The sequence below is a fragment of the Leishmania major genome, chromosome 11 (assembly GCF_000002725.2).
Source record: "Leishmania major strain Friedlin complete genome, chromosome 11".
Taxonomy (NCBI): Eukaryota; Euglenozoa; class Kinetoplastea; order Trypanosomatida; family Trypanosomatidae; genus Leishmania; species Leishmania major.
The window spans coordinates 122501-145422 of record NC_007252.2 but is presented as its reverse complement, the minus strand read 5'-3'; the positions used below and the strand labels follow the sequence as shown (position 1 = coordinate 145422).

Sequence of the window (22922 nt, the reverse complement as noted above, 5' to 3'; positions counted from 1 at the left end):
CAGCGCAAACTATTTTTTCGTGTTCGCACGTCCGTTTCATGCCTTTGGAATGAAATGCATGCAACCCAGCAAGTCGAACAGCATGCGACAATGTGCGTATGGGTGGATGGGGCTGCATACAGTGAAGCCGCGCGTACAGCCTGACCACTCCATCGCTGACCCTTTTCTTACACGCAGCCTCGCACCTGCATCAGCACGAATACTGAAAACGACAGCAAGCGACACAACCCACAGCACGTTTGGCGCAGAAGGGGAGGAGGGGGGGGGCCGGGCACCCCCCCCGCTCCCACCCGTTCATTTCGAGGAAGAGCTGCTCTGCTGCAATTTTGTCATGAAGAGAGCCGCAATCTCGCGCCTGTCCATCTTTGATGTACCCACTGAGCTGCTCATGGCCGCAGAGTTCGGTGGTGCGCTGCGGAGGTTGTCGTTGGACGCATCGGGGGTATCGCTCTCGCCGTCCTGCGAGCAAAGCGACGAGTGGGCGGACATCTCCACCGCTAAGATACGCACCGACGGCGACCGCTGCCGCTGCTGCTGCTCCTGTTGTTGTCGTCGGTGGCAAGGCTTTCTATGCGCACCGCTCGAATCCCCCTCTCCGTGACCCGGGGCTGCTGCGGCTGCTACGGAGCGCACAGATGCCTGTGCTAGCCCTTCCCGGTCCTCCGCCCTCTCGTGCGAGCACTGCCGTGCAAACGTTAGCTGCAGCTCTCGCAGCTCTCTCCGCAGGGCAACGACCTCGCGTCGATAGTCGTCTCGCTCCGCAGTGACACGCACGAGCTGCTCCTCCAGGTCATCCCGGACGAGCTCACTGCTGTGACTTTCGCCGTACCGCGTGGCTTGCGGTGCGGCGACGACGGCGCCGTATTGATGAGGCGATGATGCGGCGCCTGGGAAGAGACTCGTAGTCAGCGAACCTCGACCGTTGCTGCTGTGCAATGGCCCAGGGGACCATGACACGTGCGTGCGGTCAGGTGAAGAGGACAAGGAGGCGGAGCCGGGGGTTTCTGTGAGGCGGTGCTCATGCGGTAGGGCACGACGCGGGCATGCTAGGCTATCTGACGAGCCTCCCACGACCCCAGTAGAGGCGGCAGAGGCGGTGGTGGTGGTTGGAGCTGCCGCAGATAAATACGACGGGCGAGCGCTGTCGGACGTGCCACGATGAGGCAGACGGTGATGGCCCCGTGGGGAAGAGGGGTGCTCGTGTTGCGGTGCCGTTCTCTCCAGCGTCGCGGAAGAATCACGCACGCTGGTGGTGTTGCGCATGGATAGTACTGTTCCTTGGTGCGCGCTTGCCGGCCGGCTGTTCTGCCCGCTGCCGCAACGCCCTTCCTCACGGTACTCACTGACAGAAGCCATGGTGCTGTGATCGAGCGAGCCGACGGACGACGTGTCTGCCACGGAGGGAGGTGGCGCTGTCGAGCTGCGGACGCTGCTGGGGGGCGCCGTCGTGGGCAAGTCGTCCTGCTCGACACTAGAGGGCAGCAGGAGATGGAGTTGGCTGAGCAAGCGCTTGCGCAGGAGCAGGGGGTTCCCAGATAGAAAGACGGCGCTCAAGAGGGAGAGACACTTGAGGGAGGCGACGTCTGCCACCTCTCGCAAGAGGTTACCCTCTGCGTGGAGTGTGCGCAGCTGACGGCAGTGCTCGATCCCTATAAGGGAGCCGAGTCGATTGCACCGCACGTCGAGGTACGTCAGCTGCGCTGTCACGTTGGGAACCCCTCGCAGGTCTTCCAGATTGTTGAAGGAAACATTGAGGGAGGTGAGGGACTGCAACGGCAGAAGAGCGGCATTCTGGAGCGAGGCGAGGTTGTTGTGCGATGCATCGAGTTCGCGCAGTGTCAGCGGAAGTCCACCGCCGAGGGAGCGCAGCCCGTTGTGAGCAATGTTCAGCACAGTCAAATGGGTGAGCCCTTCAAGTCCGCGGATGGTGTACAGCGAGTTGTACGAGAGATCTAGCTGCCGCACCTGCAGAAGGAGATGTAGGTGCTCGTCCGTATTGGCGAACTCGGCGGGGTCGAAGGACTGCAGCCCGCGACGTCGAAGATCCACCTGCATACTTCATACAGTGGCACAGACATGCAGCCACAAAGGGAGGGGGTGTGGGCGAAACGCGCCCTCGACGCGCGGGAAGAGGAGCACCAGAAGAGCCCGAGAGACGACAGTACCGAATGCACGCCACGGCCCACCATGACGTCCGGACAAATAGAAACCGCAAACCAACAACGGATTGGGATCAAAACGGGGTGGGGTGGGGGCCTGAGAGATGGGATGATGCGGCGGTGGTGATGGCGTAGGAGTGCGACTGAGGGGACTTGACTGCGCACGTGTTGTGGGGCGTTGAGAGAAAAAGGGGGCCAAGGCGGCGCGGGGGGAGGGAGCCGAACAGAGGTGACAGTGCAGTGTGAGCAGACGATGCACTCGATAACGCGGGGAGACTAGAAGAGAAAGGAGAGCAGCGAACAGCAACACACACACACACACACACGCATAGAATACATAAAGACGCTATCGTGTGTGAGAGCTAACACGGTCTATGGAAAGGGCAGGGTGGCTTTGACCGTCCCCACCGCTCTATGTGTAAACTAAAGCGAAAAAGAAAAGGGCAGAAGAGAGCGAGAGAGGGAGCGTGACGATGTGTGCACGCGTGTGGGATTCTCAACACCCGCGTCGCGTGCGCTGACTCACCGTTTGTGCTCTTGCGCAGGAGGACCGATGAGAGAAAGGGGGAGAGCGCGAGACGAGACGAGACGAGGAGGCAAGACGGAAGGAGACGTAAGGAAGGAAGGTGGAGAGGTGCAGGAGCCGAAGAGAAGCAGGCGGAACACCCCTGACGTTGGCGTCTGGCCCACTCCCAGGTAGAACCGAAAGGGACGCCCTGTGCGTTCGTCTCGCCATGAGCGATGACGGCGTCCACACCAGACGCTACGCATCTTTTCATATGTTTGTTCGTCACTGCTTCTGCTCCGCACGTTCTGCTCAACAGGTGGAAGAGAGCAGAGAACTGTGAAGGAGACACGAGCCTGCAAAGACACACATACACCCACCCACCTCACACCAGCGAGCAACCGCAGAAACCAACTTGCTCCCTCAGCAACAGCTTAACTGGTCATGCGTGTACGTGCGTGGCCTGTGCGCTCACACATCCTCAATCCAAGCCGTCGTCGAGGTCCTCATCGTCGTCGTCGTCGCCACTTTCATGATCATCATCGTCATGGCTTGGCGCATTCGGGTTGTTCAGAGAAGCCGCACTTGCCGCCATGGTGGCGTCCGACAGCTCTTGGCTGGGCACCTGGATGAGATGCACCACAGCACTGCTTTTCACGTTTTGCCTGTCTGTTTTGAGCACAACGTTGAAGTACTGCGGGTATCGAGTCACGAAGAAGTACACACCGCCGTACCTGCGCCGAATCACCTCCTGGGCGCCGAAGGGGAGGTTTGTGTGGACCATGGACGCCGCACGAGCGCCGCGCTGCTGAAGGAACTCGGCGATGAGCCGGAGAAGATCGCCATCGCTGAAGTTCTGTCGAATCACCCCGCGAGGTAGCGGTTGATCGGGTCGACAGAGGCACCACGTACCCGCGCTCTGGTATTCAAACTGAGTGAAGTACTGCGGATAGTTGTTGAAGAAGCATCGCATACGCTTGGGCATGTACATCAACAATTCCTCCGGCACGTTGCGCTTGAGAAATATCCTGAGGTGCACGAAGCCGCGGCGGGGAAGGTGTTTGCTCACTTCCTTCGCCAGGTTTTCCGGGTCGTGGAGCGGGTGAGATGGGTCGTCACGGAAAGCGATCTTGCGGCGCAGAGATCGAATGCGTGCCTTATCGCGGGCATCCGTGGCTATGCGCAACTGTTCCTCCAGCGGCAGTTTCGCGCGTTGAGTGCGCAGTCGATAACGCATTCGCATCACCACTGTCGGCGTCTCTGGCGGAACGAAGAAGACTGGTTTGTGAGCGGCAAAGAAACCTTCCAGCCCGTCATAGTAGCGGCTCAGTTCCGCGCGAACCTCGGAGGTGAGCTGACACCTGACAACGTCAATGTCGACCTGCGTGTCACCCGGCACCAGGCTCATCAGTGCCTGGAAGCTCTTTGGCGTTGGCGTAGAGTGAGCTTCGAGGCCAGAGTAGCCGGGCTTCCGCAGCAGCACCGCGGCCTCGGTCGTGAACTGCGGGGACGACAGCGCCCCCGCTGCACCGCCGCCCGTTGTGGGGACCTCACGTACTGCGAAAGCAAAGCGGTGCTGCATCTGGGCGAAGTACGTGATGGCTGCGGGCCCTTGATAGGGCAGCTGCGCCGTTACATCCGGTCCAACACGGCGCAGCAGCTCCGGCAGTGGCATCCACTTGTCGTAGATGCCTTCAAAGGCGGCCTCAAACGCCGCCACAAGAGCTACATCGGGGCGGTAGTGCGCGTAACGTTTCTCCGATACCTCACTCCCACTCAGCGACAGATCGCCGAAGCTTCCGTAGAGACGCACATAGCGCTCGCCGGCCACGGTTACCAACTCCAACGAGTTGACATTGAGGTACACCTCAAGATGCTCCGCCGTGTAGCCGGGCATATTCGCCACCACTTCTGTCACTGGAACAAAGAAGGGCGGGATGTGCGAGACAAAATCTCGCACCGCGATCACGGCACCGTTCGCGCTGGAGTGCGTCCCATCCACAGCGAGCGCCGACGGGGTCACATCGAAGTCTCGCGGCGGATTCGGCAAGTCGTGCAAACCAACGTCGAAGAAGAAGCCCACAGGCCCCGCTGCACTCGAGCAGGGAGAAGTGGCATCAAGGTTGGTAGCGTTCATTTCTGTAGATGATGGGGGCGAGGGGGTGTGCACAGCTGCCGTAGCCACGCTGTTGCCCTGAGCTTTGGACTTCCGAGTTGCAGCTTGGCTCTCCTTCACGGCACTGACGGTGTTGCTCTTAGCGGCCTTGCCAGGGCTGCCGCCCATGCTCTCTGCCGAGGAGGTCCCCTCGTTCGACGAGGTTGCAGGGTACGGCATCTTTCCTTTCGCGTAGTACACGCCCGTCGCGCTCAGAGATATGCCGAGCACATGGGCGCACTTCTGCAATACGTGGGCCATGGACTTGTGCGGCTTCACATAACTTCGACGCACATGGGACGGCAACGCAGCATACAAGTCACTGACTGGCAACCATGTCTGGTCAGCTTGCCTCTCCAGAACCGCGCAAATCTCGGAGAGCAGGGCGGGGGCCACAGAAGTGTTGGAGGTGCCCGCTGTGTTACCCGCAGCGAGAGCGGTGGCGGATTCATGTGACCCTTTAGCAGCAGTGGCAGGAGATACTCCCTGTGCACTGCTCGAAGAAGAGGTGGAGAGGGCTCTACGGCCTGGTACGGCATCAGCGAGGCGTGCGACAGCGAGGCAACGGAGCGCGCTGGAGGCGGAAACCGGTGTTGATGTCGTGCAGTTCAGGATGGCGCACTTCGCTAGTGGTGGCAGCCAGCAGGTGACCGCGTATGGTAACCCACCAGAGGAGGGGGGCGAGAGGGAGGAGGAGCAGAGAGCCTTCGTAGAAACACTTAGCACGCAACTTTTCGGAGCTGAAGCTCCCATGACACGGGCGACTCGGTGGGAGCGCTGGGCTCCTAAGAGAATGCCGGCATGAGAGAGTCGCTGATGCTTGTCAGAAGCGCGCCACATAGTGACGATACCGGTGCACAGGCTTTCTATGCACCTCTTCCCCATCCTACGCCCTTGTGTGCGCGTGTGTGGGGTGTGTGAAGGGGTGAGGGGGGGGGAGGGAGATAGACAGGAGGGACGCGTGCAGGTCACGTGCGTATCCGCTCTCCCTTCTGCTGTCTCGCAGCGGCAACTATTCTAGTCGCGGGAGCGACCATCAGAGGGAGGGGGGGGGGCACACAAAATGCCGTTCAACAGAAGCGTCAGAAATGAAGAGGGAAAGAGAGGGACGAGTGAGGAGCGTGCTGGTGGGTGGGTGGGTGGTGGTCCGAGAAGGGGGCAGAGGGGCAGGTTACGGGGGGGTTGGTCGAGAGGCGCAGATTGGGTTGGTGAGAAAGCGAAGGAGGCCCCTGAGGGACCCCCTCTGAGAATCTTGTGCAGTCGCGCGCCTGCAGGACCGAGATGCGCACCGACACACACACACACACACACACACACACACACACACGTGATGGCCAGCGCCTCCGCACAAACTCGATCTTCATTTCTTTCGTGTGTTTCCGTGGTGACAGTGTCGTGGCAGGGGGGGAGAGAGAGAGAGAGAGACCTGGAGGGTGCGGTGAGGTAGGCGGCTCCACGAGCCCCTTTCCACACCCGCCCTCTCCCCCTTCCTCGCGGACCACCGCGCCTTCGCGTCCGTAAAAGAATACCGGCGAAACACGAACCCACGCAGCGAGGAACAGAGAGAAGCCGAGAGCCGGCCGCACCGATGCGCAGGTGTGCGTGCGGATAGGCCACCGAAAGAGTTCACGTGAAAGGCGAAGAGAGAAACGGGTTATGCCACTCACGTTTGCACACACGCCCACACACGGACACGCAGGAGGTGCCAAGTGCAAAGATGTAAACGGTGGTGGAGGGAAACAGCGAAGGCAGAGCGGGGTGAGGTCTGCTGCGCTAGCTGCTCGTGGTTGCTGGTGCTGCTGATGCTGCTGCCGCGTCAGCAGGACGCACATCGACGAGGAAGACGGAGTGCCGCGCGCCAGCCTCAACAGCACGAATCGCCACCACTTCGTAATGCGCCTCCACTCCCGACGTGAAAGACTCCAGCGTCTTTGCCGCAGCGAGGCGGCGGTGGCGTGCAGGCGGAGCCGCAGCGTCGCGCAGCGTCTGCTGCACAGCGGTAGCGACGCGCAGTACATTCCCGTCTCGCAGAACAGGCCGTGGTGCCACCACAACGTCATCTCCCGGCACATCCCTGGCCTGTAGCGCAGGTGCACCGATCTGTCCGTGCAAGTTGTCGCCAAAGCCGAAGACACACGATGACGAGGCGACCGTCGACCTCTCGTGCGAAGGCGCGGCTGCCGCAGAGGAGTGGCCCGTGGGGCTGCTCGCCCGCTGGTCGTGCATCCAGATAAGGTAGTGCGAGCGGCCCACCACCGAACGCACCATCGCCTGACCTCCGGTGGCCACGGGAGCGTCCGAGAAAGCCAGACTCGTCCAAGTGCGCGTGAAACTGTCGTCGGTGCCGAGCCCAAGGTTGCCGCTGCCCATGATTTGCAGCAGTGGCACGTGTGGAGGGGTTATACCACAGGGCGGTGATGCCGCGCTCTTTTCGTCTTCTGCACGGGCGAGTGCCGCTGCCGATGCGGGCACTGAGGGGGTGCGCGTTGCTCTGTAGCGCAACAGGCTTTCCTCTCCGGCATGTATTCCTACACACAAGCCACGGAGCGCCGCGGCAGCCGCACCGGCATCATCCCTGTGGGACGCATCCGGCACATCGGCAAAGGCGTCCCGTGGGTGGGAGGCGGCTGCGTCCTCGATGTCCGAACAATAGTAGCAGCCCCAGTGCAGAACCAGCTGCTGCTCCCCGCCCTCGTCGTGGCGCCGCCGCAGCGTGACGGCGGAGTGGTGATGCATCGCCTGCACCTTTGCCACCTCCCATCGACTTTGCACACCGCTGCCAGTCTGGCGGGCGGAGGCTGTGGGTGGGAGACACATGCGGTCCGCTGCAGTGCTCTCATGGCACTGCCGGATCACGTACTCTGCCAGCTCATGAGCTGTGCAACCTCGGTGAAGCAGTGCTGGGAGCAGCGCCTCCGCACCAGTCGTAGGAAGCCGCACCGCACTTTCCTCCAGATGTTCCACACCCTCCACCAGCTCGAAGAAGGCCGAGTTGAAGGGGGGACGGCGCTGCTTGACGGCGGCCGCAGCCTTCCACTTGAACTTGTAGGCGTTGTCCGTGGCGCCGTGCCGACCTTCGTTGGCGTTGTCGTGCGCCTGCTGCTGCTGCAGGGATGAGCGCAGCGCACGCTCCTGCCGCTGAGCTTGGGCCTGCAGCACTGCCCAGGTGTCGCCGTTGTAGCCGAGCTCGCCAAAGTCGCCTCGGCCGCATGCCATCAGTAAGGACGGGTAGTTAACAAGCTCACAACTGTCATTGGAGTTGGCGGGTGACTGCTGGGAGGCGGGACTCGATGGTGCTGCCGCGCGCAGGACGACTGCGTCACTCCAGGCGAGAAGGGTGTGGTGGGTGCCGCAGCTGATGTGCGTGAGGCGGCCGTAAAGCAGCCGCGCGTGTCGACCGCCCAGGACGGAGTCGCACGCGCTCGGTGGGGCCGACATCATCGGCGAAGCTGCACGCGACGCTGTAGTCGTGTGCCTTGCATTGTCGTCAGCAGTCGTTTGGGGGAGCGCCGCACAGAGTCGAGTCCACGTGTACACATTGTCCGTGTGCCCGAAGCCAAGCTGGCCGCAGTCATTCCGACCTGTCACGTAAACGCCGGCCGTCGAGCAGAGAAAAGAGTGATTGGCACCGCAGTGGATAGAAATGATGGCCGCGGACACGTCGTCCAACACCCCGTCCCCACCTGGACATTCGGCGAAGGGGATTCGCACAGGTCGATCCACGTGGGTCGGCACCGACGCCGCCGTCGCACCTGCGTTGCCGAGAGCGCCGTCCACAGCAGCCGCTGCTGTGCTAGCAGTGGATGGCCGGCCCAGGCCGAGTTGGCCATCCTCATGCAGTCCCCAGCCGTAGAGTCCAGTGTTCGTCAGCACCAAGGTGTGATATGCTCCACAGGCCACCTGACGAACCTCTCCTACGGTGGAAGCGGAAGCGAAGGTGGGCAGGAAGTCGTCTAGTAGTGCAATCTCGCTCATGGCCGACGGGGCGTCCTGCCCGATGCCGAGTCGGCCGTCATGTCCGCAGCCGCACACGGCAATCGCTGTGTAGACTGGCCCTGCCACCGTGGCGGGGGCCGAGGTCAAGTCGTCCACTGGCATGTCCGTGTCGCGGAGGGGAGGGGAGGGGGTGAGTAACCAAGTGAGAACGGCTGTATGCGTCTACGGAGAAGGATGCTGCAACGGTACTGTCATGTGTGAGGAGGAACGAGCGGGGGCTTTACGGGAAGAGAAGTACACTGCCCCGAGGTGGTCCCCTGCTTTAGGGGGTGCGGTGGATTCGTGACGGTGGTGCCAATATGCGCTGCGATGTACACGGGGACTTTGCCTGAAGCACAGAGGTATCGTGGCAATGAATTCGTGCCCTACACCGAGGAGGCATACAACGAGAGGCAGAGAGGAACGGGTGGGACGAGCGACAAGGAGCATAGCATGAGACAGGTGAGTTCTGTGTCCTCGGTAGCAAACGATAAGGCCGCACATGCACAGACACCCTACGCCGCTACCTGGCTGCGGCAAAGTTGCTTGGGAGCTCCTCCTCTCGCCCACCCGTATGGGAGCTTAACGCAGCATGTGTGCTGCACACTCATGTCGCATGAGGGGGCTGATGCAGTGGGCTTGGGAGGTGATCGGAGTGATTCGAAGGCGCGGCAAGCACGATATGTCGCTTCTTCGGCTGCTACACACACACACACACACACACACACACACGTGCATGCGCGGAAACGGACGCTGTAAACCCGGTCCCGGCTCTGCGCGACTCTCGTGGCTGCTGCCTCTAATCCACTTCTTACGTCCACGCGCCTCTTCAGGGTAGAGTCTTAAGCGATGCCCTCCATGAGCAAGGAAGGGAGAGTTCTCTATGATGCGAGCGTCCAGTGGGCCCATGCGCGAGGGGGAGGGAGAAGGGAGTAGAGCACAGCGTTAATTTGCTTAATAGAGGTAAAAGAAAACATAACACATTGACACGCATTAGACAGACCGTCCACACACACACACACACACACACACACACACACACACAGAGCAACAACACCATCGATACTGCATCGGGCCGGTGCTCGCGCTGTCCCATTTAGACCAGCGTGCGCCGCACCCCACTCCCCCCGCCGACACACCACTTTCTCCGCGCACTAAGTGTTACTCTCTTTCTTAAACGACGCAGCAGGACCAACCACACACACACACACACACACACACACACACAGTTACGTTGGCGCTAGTAGAGTCCCGTCTTCAGGCGTGCACCAACACGACACGCAGTACCGCAGACATGGCTGCATTGTTCCTATGCAGCCCGATTTGGCAAGCGACAGCGGCGGCAATGTCACTCTGTCCACGCCGTCACCACGCCGTCTTCGGTGGACGTAAAGAGCCACGCAAGCGTGGGATGCCACGCCACAGCGTACACCGGCCGCTGATGCTTCAGGATCTTCACTGGCACGACCAGCGCGTTCTTGTTGTAGTCGTCGTACACCATGCCGTGAAACACGTGCACCTGGCCATCCGAGGCGCCCGTGGCGAAGAGCGGGTAGGCGTTCGTTTTGGGGTGAAAGGCGAGCGCGTTCACGACGCCCTTGTGCGAGCGCATCCGCTTGTACGGCTTGTCGGAGAAGTCCATGTCAAACCACGACGTGTGACTGGTCGTGTCACCGACGAGGAAGTTGTCGCCCTCGGGATGGATGGACAGGCACGTCGTGACACCGCCTGAGGCCTTGAAGCGCCGCTGCAGCCGGTGCGCCATAAGGTTGTAACACCGCACGGAGTTGGTCGTCGCGAGGAAGAAGATGGGCTCCCGCGGGTGGAAGCGGCAGTCCGTGACAACTTCAGAGAACTTGCGGAACGGACAGAATACCTTGCGCTTCGAGAGCTGAAGCATGATTGTCTGGCGGTACTTCACGTGATCCTTGGGACACAGAGCGCACAGGTAGTCGCCCTTGATGTGGAAGCAGAACTTCTTCACCTTGGCGTGCATCGCGATCTTCACCACGATACCTGCATTGCGCTCCTTAGCGCTGGCATCGACAAACTCGGCGCGCTTCTCGCGCTCCTCGATATCGTGCAGGTCGGCCGTCGCCTCGTGCGCCGTCTCGTCCGCGTCGAGTGCCGTCTGCGTCACCGCGCGACCGCCGAGCGTGTCCACAGCACCAAGCGCGTGCGCCGCCTCCCGCTGACCCGCCGACAGCCCTGGTGCGCGCAGGAAGCGAATCGTGTGGTCGTTCACCAGGGTATGAGCCGCGAAGGTCGGCACAATGAACACGAGGCTGTACTCCACCGCGACAGCGAGGATGTTGAGGGACGTGGAGGGGCAGAACTCCACCTGCTGCACTGGCGCCCCCATGTCGTACCGCTTCATGAGACGGCCCGTCTGCACCTCGAAGACGCGCACGAGATGGTCGTCACAGCCGGTTGCGAGGTATTGCCCATTCGGGCTCACCGACACGCTACGCACTGTCGCTGTGTGCCCCTTGTAGTGAAAGGAGAGCTTCTCCGGGTACGGCCGCAGGTCCTTCGGGTCCGGCAGCTCCGGCAGCAGCTTGTCAGGGTCCACCACAAGACGCGTGCGCTGCGCACGAGGGAAGAAAGCGAGGTCGAGGCAGCGCTGGTAGCGATCTTGGATGGTGTGGTGATAGAAGGGAACGTGGCGCAAGGCGTCGAAGGACTGCGGCAGAAAGTGCTCCTTGCGATCGATGGTGCGCAGGCGAGCCTGGCGCTGCTTTGCCCGCTCACTCGGCAGGTACTCAGGCGGTGGGCGGTAACTCTCGAACGTGCCCGGCGGCGGAAGCTTCGGCTTTGGAATGCGGTTGAAGTACTTGAAGTGCGTGTGCGTGTCCATCTCCACGTGGCTGTCGTCCCAGAGAAGCTGATCTTCTTCCTCCTTCTCTTCCTTGGCCGGGCGCAGCCTGCGCTCCGCTTCCTCCTTGCGCAGGCGCCGCACCATCTTTGCGATCACCTTCATGTCGTGCAGTGCCGGCACGAACGCCTTCTTCGACGGGCCACCACTGCGGGCGAGCGGGTGGTTGAGCGGATCAAAGACGACTGTGTCCTCCTGCACCTCCGAGTACATATCGTAGTTGGGGTTCGTTGTGCGGTTGCGCTGCAGGTTGAAGATGAGTTGCAAGTCAGCGTTCGACAGCGTCTTCTTCTCGTCGTGCAGGGCGTCGTAGATGGTGCGCATCGCGTTTGGATCGTCCGTCGCCTCCAGCAGCCGCTCCAGCGCAGATCGCTCCTTCTTCATGAGCTTCTTACCCTCGATGTCGTAGCCGATGTGGTCCTCATCCTTGTACCACTCCAGCGGAATGTCGCCGACGCGGTTCAGCGTCGGCTCGTCCTCGCTGCTGTCCGACTCGTCGAGGTGCTGTGTCGTTCCCAGACGCACTACACGGCCGTTGTCGTCATCACCGCCGACACCGGCAGCGGCGTTCGAGAGCTCCTCAGCGTGCGGGAAGAGGATGACATCATCCTCGTTCGCCCTGCCATCCTCGCTGTCGGCGTCGGTGTCGCTGCCTTGCAGGATAATGTCGTGAAGGCGCTCGTAGCCGTGCGCGCTGTGCTCGCTCTCGGCTGTGTACCCAGTGAGCACCACCGTGTCGTCGCGGGGGCTATCGAAGCTGGAACTGATGTGGCTGCTCGCGCTCGCACTGGCGCTGCTGGTGGCACCCTCCGTGCGTTCTTCTGCGCATGGGGTAAGAGCTGCAGTTGCGGGAGCAGGCGCACTACGCTTCGGCGACGGCTTGCCCTTTGGCGACGTCATGGTAGACTGGAGGGAGGAGGACGAGGCGGTGGTGGTGGCGGTGCTTGGCGCACTCGCCGCCGCCGTCTCCCGCGACGACGGCGACTTTGAGGCGAGGCGACGCTTCGGAGGCATCCTACACGGTGACTCTTCTCTGTGTATGCGTGTGGGCGTATTACTGCCACCTCTCCCGTGCCTGGGGTTATGATGATCGAATGCGACCGCGGAGACGCTGTGTGCAACTCGCGCGTCGGTGGGCAACACCTGCGAGCGTGCGTGCGTGAGGAGCGGGTGATCAAAGACCAAAAAGGAAAAGACACGAAGGCGGATGGGGTGAGGTTGTGTGCAGGGATGTCCAGTGAGTCGGAGTGGTGCAAGTGACTCTATGCATACTCGACGAGCTCGAAAGAGGGGCCAGGGAGAGGGTGAAGAGCTTCGCCCTCGTATCCTACGTGATGCCGTTCGTTTCACCTTCTCCCCCGTTATGTCTCTTACCATGTCGTGCGCGACGGGGCTGACGCAAACGCGGGGCCGTGGCAGCCTGCGCCACCCCCTCTTCCCTCCCCTTCCCACACACACCGGAAGAAGAAGCGCGTGCTGCAGCACGCCTTGCGGTTACATGTCTTTCGTCTGTTCAGCTTACAGAAGGAAATCAGTGTCGTAAAGGGGGCATCACACAACGGGCAACACCGACGCCGCCGAGGCCGTCACCACCACCATCACCACCACGACATGCCACGACAAAGGTCGGCAATGGCGGGAACAGCATGCTTGTCGTGTGCGCACGGGAAGCACAAGTCCGAGAAAGGGAGCGAGAGAACGATGCAGGTACAAGAAAAATAGCGGCAGCGGCGCGAGGGACAGAGAGCTGCAGGCGGAAGGCGAAGAGGGAGGAGGCGTGTCCGTACGTGCACGTGCCAGCAAGAAAAAGTACCCGTTACACATGCTTGAGTTCTTGGGCGGGCACGGCTTTCACGAGGGGTGCGGGTCAGCAACTGCCGTCGGAGCTTCGCCACGCCACTGTACACTTGCAGCGGCGGACCCCTCTCCTCCACCCCACCGCCCCCTCACTGACATGGAAACGCACTTTGGCGTTGTCCGTGAGGTGGATGGGAGTAGATCGACGTAGAGCGACACGGTGCCGTCCACACACACGCACACCCATCACGGCAACGAAGAGCAGCAACCACATAAGAAGCCTCATATCACACAAAAACATGAACGATATAGCAGCAGAGTCCTGGAGCTCGTCCGCCTCACCGTTGACATCATCATCGGACTTCCACTATCCTGGCAGCTATCGTTCACGATGCCGGGGGTGGGGTGGGGTGCGTGGGCCACACAGGCTACTGGGTTCCCCTCAAACAAGGCAACACAAACACACACGCGCACAGAGAGTTAGCATAGGAAAGCACACATTACGAGATAGAAAAAGGACACACGCACACACACACACACACACACACACAATGGGGAGAGAGGGGGGGGGGTAAAAACAAGAGAAAATGAGTCTAATGCCAGAACAAGGCTCGTACAGGCAACTTGCCCATGAAACAACAACAAAACAAAACAAAGGTGGTGGTGGTGGTGGTGATGATGTGTTGGGGGAGAGAGAGAGAGTGAACCTTAACGACGCGGAGAAGTGGCAGCGCTGCCCATCCGTTATTGTTAAACACACAAGCGTCCCCGGCGTGTATGCGTGCATGGGTGTGCGCAGGGTTTCCTGCAGCTGAGGCGGGGGAGAGAGAGAGACACAAGACAGACACGTTCCTGCGAACAACGAAAAGAAATGATGCTAAAACTTTTGTGTGCAAAAGGGTGGTGGTGATCGAGGACGGGAGAAAGAGGGAGCAGCCGCACCGCACACACAGATATGTCAGCTGTGCTGCACCAACTACTTCCTCTCTGGTTTTTCACGTAGTGATACTGCGTCGCTCGCTGCGACTCGTACCGCCGCACCAACATACGCCCACACAAAGAGTTACGGAAGCACAACAATAAGCAGCAGCACGCGTGACGTAAAGAAAACACGCAATCTGCTGAGAACGTGTGCACATCCAAAGCGTGCACCGTTAAGCTTTCCCAATAAGCCTCGTCACTCATCCTGCAGTGATGATCGGCTGGGCACGCGCACACACGCAGACGGAGAGACGCCCTCTGTCGCTCTCTCACTCAGTCAGGTTGTAGTCATCATCGTCATCGTCCGGCTGCGGGTCGGCGGCGGCCTCGTAGTCCAGCATCGCCTGCAGCGTTGCCAGCCGAGCCAGCTCTTCCTCGGTCGGCTCTTGGTGCGGAAGTATAGAGCGCATCTGGCACTCCTGCGACCTCCGGCCAGAGTGCGCCACACCGCTAAGGTCAAGGTCACGCGTGCTGCCGCTCACCGAGACGGACTTGCACGTCATGGAAGAAAGTTCGTGGCTGTTCGCGCGCGGCCGGCCATTCGTGTTCGGCGTTGACACCGGTGAAGGCGTCCGCAACTTCTGTCCTGGGGTAGGATGCCTGGAGATATGGATGGGACCGTTGGCCGCGGGATGCGGTGCGACAGTGCGAGCTAGCGACGGCACCTCATCGTCCGGCTTGTCCGTCTCCATCGGCTTCATTTTCTGCAGGGCCTCGCTGGCCGGCATCGCAGCTGCGTTCGAAGCCGGCGTGCCATCGTTTGCCGAGGGGCTCGCCGGGATGTCGATTGTTGTGGGTATCATTGTGGGTGGACTCCCGGTGACGAGGCGATGCACCTCAGCAACGCGCGGCTTCGCCCTGCTCGCTGCCGTGTCATCTGCCGCTGTTGCCTTGACGCTCGGCTTCTGCGATGAGGACAGCGTCTTTTCGGCGAACGAGTTCGTTCTAACATGGGTGGGCAAGAGCTGCGGCGTGTGCGTGCGCAGCGGATGAGGCGACTGAGCGGCCGCCGGCGTGGAGGTCGCTGTCCCGCCGCTCTCGGACGGTGTGGTGCTGCTGCGGGTGGTGGACGTGTGTGACAGCGCCAGTGCACTGCTGGGGGCGTCCGATGAGCGACGACGGCGCAGAATGTCCTTCTCCATTAGGTTGAAGATAGTGGCAGGGGCAGGCTGGCCCTCGCGACCGGCCAAGGGAGTTGGCGTGACAGAAGGGGCGGCGGGCGCCGACGCGTTGTTCGCGGCGACAGAGGGACTTGTGACGGTTTGGCCGGAGGTGGCGAGGTGTGCGGCAGGGATTGCGGCTATGGGCGTTGCTGTGCCAGCGGCACCAGAACCCTGCGCGGCAGAGGTGGTGTTTGGCGTCATCAATGTGGCCGGCGTGCGAGGCGGCAGGACCGTGCTGGGGCTACTGTTAGAGCTGCCGTTACGCGAGGCTGTCAGCAGTGGGCCCAGCAACGGTGGTCGAACGCGGAAGGGCAGCGCGGAACTCGTGCGGACGCCCGGCGACGGCGGCGACGACATCGGCACTGGCACCGGCGCAGCGACAGTGCTATTGTAGTAGAGGCGGCTATTGGCGAACTCCAGCGTGGCCAGGCTCTGGATCGTGTCGTACACGAGCTGCACATCTGAGTTGGGAGACGGATAGATGCGCTTGAAATTCTTCAGTTTGGTGTCCTCAAAGTTGCGGCGGGCATGCACGTAGGGCGGTACCTCCTCCTCTGCGTTCGCGCAGGCCGTTGTCGCAGGGTTGTGGTCGGGCGAGTCCGCGCCGTCGGCGCCAGCGCCGCGCGAGGTATTCTTCTTGAGCTGGCTCCCGTAGAGCGGGTGGTTGCTTGCCCACGGCGGCATATTGCGCTTTGCGAACTCGTCGCGCTCCCGCTGCCGGTCCCTCTCGTAATCGGTGACCTTACAGTCGATGATGCTCCATACCTCCGAGATCAGCTTGCTCTTGATTTGGTAATCCAGCGGCGTCTCGGTGGCGAAGGACGGGGTGTGGTTGACCTCCATGAGCCACGGCTTCATCTTATTGTCGATCAGGATGTCGAAACCGAGTACCTCGAAGCAGCAGTAGCCCTCGTTGAAGCCGGTGGGAAAGCACGAGTCGTACACCTTGGCGATGAGCGGCTGCGCCGCGAGGATTGTCTTGACGACGATAAAGCCGACCTCGTTCCAGAAGACGTCTGGCGAGTGGCCGCCCTCGGCGAGCCAGCGGTTGAGGAAGCCGAAGTTGCGCTTGTTGCCGACGTCCATGTGCTCGACATTCGTGTTAAAGACGAATTCCGAGCTCTTCTTGTTCACGGCGTAGTTTGTGAGGTGTTTGCAGGCTTGCTTCACGTTCTCCTCATTCGGGGTCTCATACGGCTCTGTGCAGATGCGCACGAGACCGTCGTTGAAGAGAAAGATGGACGGATGACGGATCGAGGTGAGCAGCACGTACACACGGAGATCGAACTTCTTGCCTTCCAGCAGCAAGGGGCGGTGCACGTACTCCTGCACAATGTAGTTGTCAAGGATGTGTTCGTCCAGCGCCGTCAGCGGATCGCGCGCCACGACGATGCCGCGGCCCTGGCAGCCAGAGTTCGGCTTCAAGATGAAGTACTTGAGGATGCGACGCTGGCGGACGGCTGCCATGTACTGCGTGAGCTGCATCCGCTCGCTCCGCATCGACCACGTGCGCGGGTAGTAGGCGAAGTGCGAGGGCAGCTTGCGGCGCATCTTCCCCAGCGTCGTGCTCAGGTGCCCCTTGCGGCAGAGCAGATACATGGATGGGAAGTGGTTGGTGCGCTGCCAGTTTCTCAGCCGCACGAGCCGCATGAGGGACAGCACTGTATCGCTCCAGCAGAGGTTGAACTTGTATTCGTTCAGCTCGTCTTCCGTTGTTTCCATCTCAAAGCCCATCTCTTCCGCAATCTTACGGATGAGAGGGTACTTTGTGAGGCACACGTTCACCACCTTGCGCGGCTGGCGGGAGCGGCGGGTGAGTGCGTTGGACGGGCGTGACAAGCGGAGCGCCACCTTGTACGCGTCTGACGGACGCGTCAGGTCAGTCATGCAGGTCACGTGCATGGAAGAGGGGCGGGAGATGACGATGCGCTTGTCGCGGTGTATCTCGGCGGTCATGATCGCTTCCTTCTGCGGCGCGTCAGAGGCGGCCGACGCCTTCGCGTTTTCTACCGTGTCGGCGATTTTGAAAGCTGGGATCAGCACCGAGGGTGTGGCGACCTCCACCACTTCGCGTGAAACGCCATTGCCTCCGTCGTCCCTCACCTTTGACTGCACGGCGGGGGCGAGGTCGGGGTGTTGCGACTGTGGACTACCCACGGCGATGGTGATGGTCGAATGGGAGGGAGACGATGCCCAGTGCTCAACGCTCACGTCCGTCGCAGACGCGGACGCGGAGGCAGACGCTGATTCAAGGGCGGCGCTCTTGGATGCGGCCTCGACACGAACCACGGTGTGGCGCTGATGAGGCTGGCTGGAGGCGCTTTCTGCCGTAGTGGGGGCCCGCGGAGAGGTGTGGGTGGCCTGAGTGTGCTTTGGGATCGAGTGCATGTACCACGCCGTGTGCCCGGCGACGGCGGCGGCACCGTTGGGAGCAGGCGGGTGGGCTGGCGACGTCCGTTGCACGCGCTGCCGTTGAGGCGCGGTCACAGTGGTCTCTGCAGCACCGTCCGCGGATGTCGAGGGGTCGACAAAGCGGGTGCGGCGCTGGCGCGAAGGACAGCTGCTCTTCGCGGCGCTGCCGTTCCCGGTTAGATCGCCGGGGGCACCGACGAGCACCCGGCGCGAGAGCTTCGGCTTTTCCACCGGAGCTGCCGTCCAGCGCACGCGCGACTCCAGCTGCGACGACAGAGCTCGGGTAGCAGGTGAAGGGGCAGAGAGGTGCTTATGGGCGACCTGCAATTCAGTGGCCACGCGCCGCGAGGCCGGGGACGATCGACCCTGCGGTTTCGACGGCGAAGCGCCTTTGCATGCCGCAGCGGCGTCGTTGGTGACGTTTTTTCCGCTTGACGCCGCAGCGGCCGCGCCTGCGGACGACCTCCCGTTGCTGTTACCGTTTGTCTTTGCGGCTGAGGCTGGGCAGACGCCGGAATGGTGCAGGGGACCGGGCTCGACTTGATATGGGATGTGAGTCCGAACTGTAGCAGGTGCTGGTGGCGGAGCTGCCTCCGTAGCCGTCGCCGCTGCTGCGAACCCGAGGTCGGGGTCGAGTGCCACGAGTGCACTCCCTGGTGCCACGGATTCTGCAACAGACGTCATGATTGGCAGCGGTGAGAAGGGGTTGGAAGGGAGGAGGGGGTAAGAGAGAGAGAGGGAGAGACTCTACTCAGTCCAAAGAACGCCGAGAAAATTGGAAGGAGGGGGTGGTTTGTGTGGGTGGGATCGGAGGAAGAAGTGACGCACTACGAGTAAAAACAACAAACAATAAATGAAGGAGAGGACGCAAGCAAGAGAAGGGAGGGGGAGAGGGATGAAGATGTGTGTGTGTGTATGTAACACAATGATGACGACAACAACAAGAACAACAACAACGCGTGGCACTTCCGTGTGCGTACGCAGATGCGAAGTTTCCTTCCTGTTTCCTTTCAAAAAAAAACGCGCGCACGCACACACACACACACACACACATACACACACACACACACACCGAGAGAGAGAGAGATGTCAGAGAGAGGAGGAGGAGGCAACAGGTGAGCGGTATACGTACTGACGGAGCCTGCAGGCGGATGCGAGGCGAGCAGAACACAGACAGACGTATTGTTTTCTGAGGAGCACGCTTGGCGGGACGCTCGAGGCGAGCTTTTCAGAAACAATCACGACAAACAAACAAAAAACAAAATGTGACGCGCGCGGTTCTTCTCTCTCTGTCTGCGTGTGAGTGGGTGTGCGTGCCCCCTTTCCGCCTTCTGTCGCTGCCCCGTTGCCCTCTCTGCTTTCGGGGGGGGGGGGAGGAGGTGATGGGGGATGGTGGCGCTCTGCCAATGAAAGAGGAGAGACGCACGAGAGCGAGTAAGCGTGGCGGTTGTGCCTGACAGCTTGCCTTCGCCGGCGTGCACGTCTGCCTACACGAAGACGGCTCCACACCCGCGACAACCAGGAGTGGACGCGCTGCCTACACGTGTGCTCCTTGGCTGCTTTCGTTTCGTCCTTATATCTGATTCGGCAGACGTTGGAGGGTCTCTCTCTGTGTGCCTGCGCGTGTATGGCCAACGAGTGTTGGGGGGAAGGAAGAGGAGGAGGGAGAGAGAGAGATGAGAGGGAAGAGGGCGGCGGCGGCGGCGGCAGCTGGAGTTGTCTTGACGGTGCGTTCGAGTCTAAGATCTAGTCTGTCGAAAAGAGGGACGTGAAGCGAAGAAGAGGAAGCTATATATATATATATATGTGTGTGTGTGGGGGTGAAGAATAGAGGGAGGGTCCGACGGAGAGCGGGATAGCGCGTGCGAGTCGGGAAGCAGCAGCAGCAGCTAAACACTCGAACAGGAGCGTTGACGAAGGCGAACAGTAGACACCACCGCCACAGTCGACAAACAAAAAACGAAAAAGTACGCTAAACACACAGGCAGACGCTCACAACAAAAAAAAAAGAGAGGGAGGAGGGAGAGGGAGAGGGGGGGAGAGGGAGAGGGTGTGGGGAGAGGAAGAGGGGGGGGGGAGGGAGACGAGAAACGAAAACGAAAGGCAGAGGGAGTGTTGTGGTGGCTTCCGCACGAGGGCCTACGCGCGTGCGCAGATGGGGCTGGGATAGACAACACTGTATGGTTTACTTCGGATGCACTACAAAGAAAAAGAGAAAGAGGGAGAAGGGTGTGGGGAGAGAGAGAGGGGGGGATGCGGTCGCCGTTGAAGCGCTGCGCCTCCGCCTTCTTTACTTACTACTCTGCCACCCAGTCGCCCTCTTCTTGCTGGTGATACAGCGACACACGGAAGGCGAAGGGAGCAGGGATGAGGCACTGACCGAGGGTTCGGGGAATGGAAGCTGATGGTGCACACGCGTGCGTGCTTATGTCCAGGTTCGTGAGACGGAGCAAGAGAGTGGTTGTACAGAGAGAGGGGGAGGGGCCTGCTTTGCGTGCGAGTATGTGTGAGCTTGGGTACACAGCTCCGTCGTGTGCGAATGTCTTCGTACACCGCGTGTGGAAGGCAGACCCACGAACGCACACGAAGAGAAGGAACGCAAAAATGAATCGCCCACAACCAAAGGGAAGATCAGAGATGACTAGAAGACGACGTCACTGACGAACACGCGCGGACGTCAGGGGATAAAGAGAGAGAGCGAGGGAGAGAGACGGGGGGGAGGGAGGGAGGGAGGGAGGGAGGGAGGAGAGCGTGTGATCAAGCAAGGAGATCCTTCACAACAAACGCAAAAAAAGTTGCCACAAGGCAGCACGCGAGCACCAGCAACCACAACATATAAAGCAAAACCCGAAAGGCAGCGCCTACAACGAACAAGTTAAACGCTTCTCCCCTTATACGTCTGTGTGTCTGTGTCTGTGTCTGTGTGTGTGTGTGTGTGGCGGTGGCGTCACGGCGACAGCGTTAGCCGATCAACGCGCCGCGGAAGGGGGATGACGAGCGCGCGTCGGACAAACTACGACAAAATGGGGAACGGCCAAACAACACACACACACAAAAACACGAAAAGCAAAACAGCAACCACAACTAAAGCCGAAGGAAAATACATAAAAAATACAAAGCGAAAACGAGAGAGAGAGAGAGAGAGAGAGAGACGTCGCAACACCTCGCTGCTGGGCACGGGTGAGTGAGGGTGGTGGTGGGGGCGCGTGTGGGAGAGGGAGGGAAGGTGGCATATGGAGGTGGAATAGCGTGAGCAGTAGTGCGGGGTGGATGAGGGGGCGAGGAGGGAGTGGAGGGCAGCGTGTGGACTTGGAGGAGAGAACAAAGGCGCCCCTACCCCACCGGGTGGAACAACCTCCACGCGCACGGGATGCGCATGCGGCTGTATACGGGCCGAGGCGGCCATGAGCTGTGGCTTCATGGCAGGTCTGTGGCGGGCTGGATCAGAACGAAACCATGCATGCCTGGCGCACACTCGCACACGTTCCCCATCTCTAGGCAGCTCTGAGGCACACCTCGAGGGGGCTCGTGCTGCACAGACAGGCACCTGACACGCGCCACCCCTCCTGCATCCCGGCCGTAGGGTGGATACGGAGAGCGGGTAGAGGACAAAGCCGCATCGCCCTTTTAAAAAATTCCTTCTTTCGTTGTTTCTGCACGAATAACGTAACCGAATGCCTCGTGCTGAGCAGGAACGGCACACACGCACACATACGAAGAGGTGGTGTGGCCATCCATGCAGAGACTGCCACGTGACACGTAGCGTCTTCGAATGTACATAGGGCTAACTACATGAAGCCCCCTTTTTCGCCCGCAACACCATCAGCACCTGGATGACGGAGGGCACCTCCGTGCGTGGTATCTCGCGGTTCAGCACATCCACACTCTGTGTGGGAGGAGGCCAGGAAGCCCCCCTATCCCTGCCAAATGGCGAACCACCTTTGGTGAAGACACGGTCAGGTGCCTACGACGTAGAGGAGGTCAGAGCAACGCACGGCGACTGATGTCGGCGGTCATGTCCTGAATAGTGTTGCGCTGAAGAGACTCGCAACAGCGAACGTGCATGTGCCATCCATATGATGGGCAGAGCGTGTCAGCGTGACTGCAACGTACCCCACCCGGCATGTTGAGAGAAGCGGCCCTGAGGCGAGGGGTGGGTGGGTAGAGTTCGAGGCGGAGACCGTGCTTGGATGACCGAGTGGCCATATTGCTGTAACGCGTGTCTAGGGCTGCTTCGCACGACGCGATGTGGTGGGGGCGTGTGATCGGCTGTGTAGTGGTGGAGTAGGGGCGGGGAGTCGAGCTCACGCGCCCCACGGCGGCGAGCCGGACACGTTGGAGCGATGAAAGAAAATACAGGCGACACCACCTGACGTGCCAGACGCACGTACGCGGCAAACAACGACAAACAACTGTCCCACACCAACGACCGTCAGCGCAGCATCCCTGTGTCTCAGAACGGGAGCACGATGCAGTGCGGGTTGCTGGTGGCTAGCAGCGCCAGCTGCAGAGACTCGGGTACCAGGGACTTTGGCATGACCAACACCTCCGGCTTCAGCGACCCAACCTGCTTTATAATTTGCGGGAGTGCCACTTCCGGCTCTGAATCGAGGCTGAGGAGCGGGTTCTTCTTGGAGGCCTTGAGCACACAGACTGCCACCGGAGAGGCCGCTCCTCGCGGCGCGGGTGCCCCTGTAGCGCTGCCCTCAACACACATCATCGCAGCACCATCTTCCGGCAGATGCTGCTCTATCCCACCTGTTTCACCGACGGCGGCAGGGTTGATGCGGTTCACTGGAGACAACAGTGGCGCAGCTGCATTGGCAGGGGGGATCGATTTGCATTCCACAAAGGGGAGCGACTCAAGGTGCCGCTTGTAGGCTTCAAGAGGGCTGATCCA

At 60.8% G+C, this 22922-nt stretch overlaps 6 protein-coding genes across 6 annotated transcripts in view; all 6 read right to left on the bottom strand.

The window, feature by feature from the left end:
- Positions 1 to 294: 294 nt before the first annotated feature.
- On the bottom strand, positions 295 to 2055 carry LMJF_11_0440 (conserved hypothetical protein; the record flags this gene model as incomplete). The annotated part of the gene is made up of 1 exon (XM_001681460.1): positions 295 to 2055. The coding sequence occupies one exon, from the start codon at positions 2053 to 2055 to the stop codon at positions 295 to 297; it is 1761 nt and encodes a 586-aa protein (XP_001681512.1).
- Positions 2056 to 3145: 1090 nt separating this feature from the next.
- On the bottom strand, positions 3146 to 5080 carry LMJF_11_0430 (conserved hypothetical protein; the record flags this gene model as incomplete). Its single annotated transcript, XM_001681459.1, has 1 exon — positions 3146 to 5080. The coding sequence occupies one exon, from the start codon at positions 5078 to 5080 to the stop codon at positions 3146 to 3148; it is 1935 nt and encodes a 644-aa protein (XP_001681511.1).
- A 1512-nt stretch (positions 5081 to 6592) lies between these two features.
- Positions 6593 to 8917, bottom strand: LMJF_11_0420 (putative chromatin binding protein; the record flags this gene model as incomplete). The annotated part of the gene is made up of 1 exon (XM_001681458.1): positions 6593 to 8917. The coding sequence occupies one exon, from the start codon at positions 8915 to 8917 to the stop codon at positions 6593 to 6595; it is 2325 nt and encodes a 774-aa protein (XP_001681510.1).
- A 1225-nt stretch (positions 8918 to 10142) lies between these two features.
- Positions 10143 to 12569, bottom strand: LMJF_11_0410 (conserved hypothetical protein; the record flags this gene model as incomplete). Its single annotated transcript, XM_001681457.1, has 1 exon — positions 10143 to 12569. One exon carries the CDS (start codon positions 12567 to 12569, stop codon positions 10143 to 10145), a length of 2427 nt encoding a protein of 808 aa, XP_001681509.1.
- A 2147-nt stretch (positions 12570 to 14716) lies between these two features.
- Positions 14717 to 17998, bottom strand: LMJF_11_0400 (tubulin-tyrsoine ligase-like protein; the record flags this gene model as incomplete). Its single annotated transcript, XM_001681456.1, has 1 exon — positions 14717 to 17998. One exon carries the CDS (start codon positions 17996 to 17998, stop codon positions 14717 to 14719), a length of 3282 nt encoding a protein of 1093 aa, XP_001681508.1.
- A 4477-nt stretch (positions 17999 to 22475) lies between these two features.
- The window catches only part of LMJF_11_0390 (conserved hypothetical protein), a gene marked incomplete at both ends in the record, with an annotated part of 1527 nt that continues 1080 nt past the window's right edge, over positions 22476 to 22922 (bottom strand). The window contains one exon of the mRNA XM_001681455.1: positions 22476 to 22922. This exon is cut by the window's right edge and continues 1080 nt beyond it. Coding sequence (XP_001681507.1) covers positions 22476 to 22922 — 447 coding nt within the window.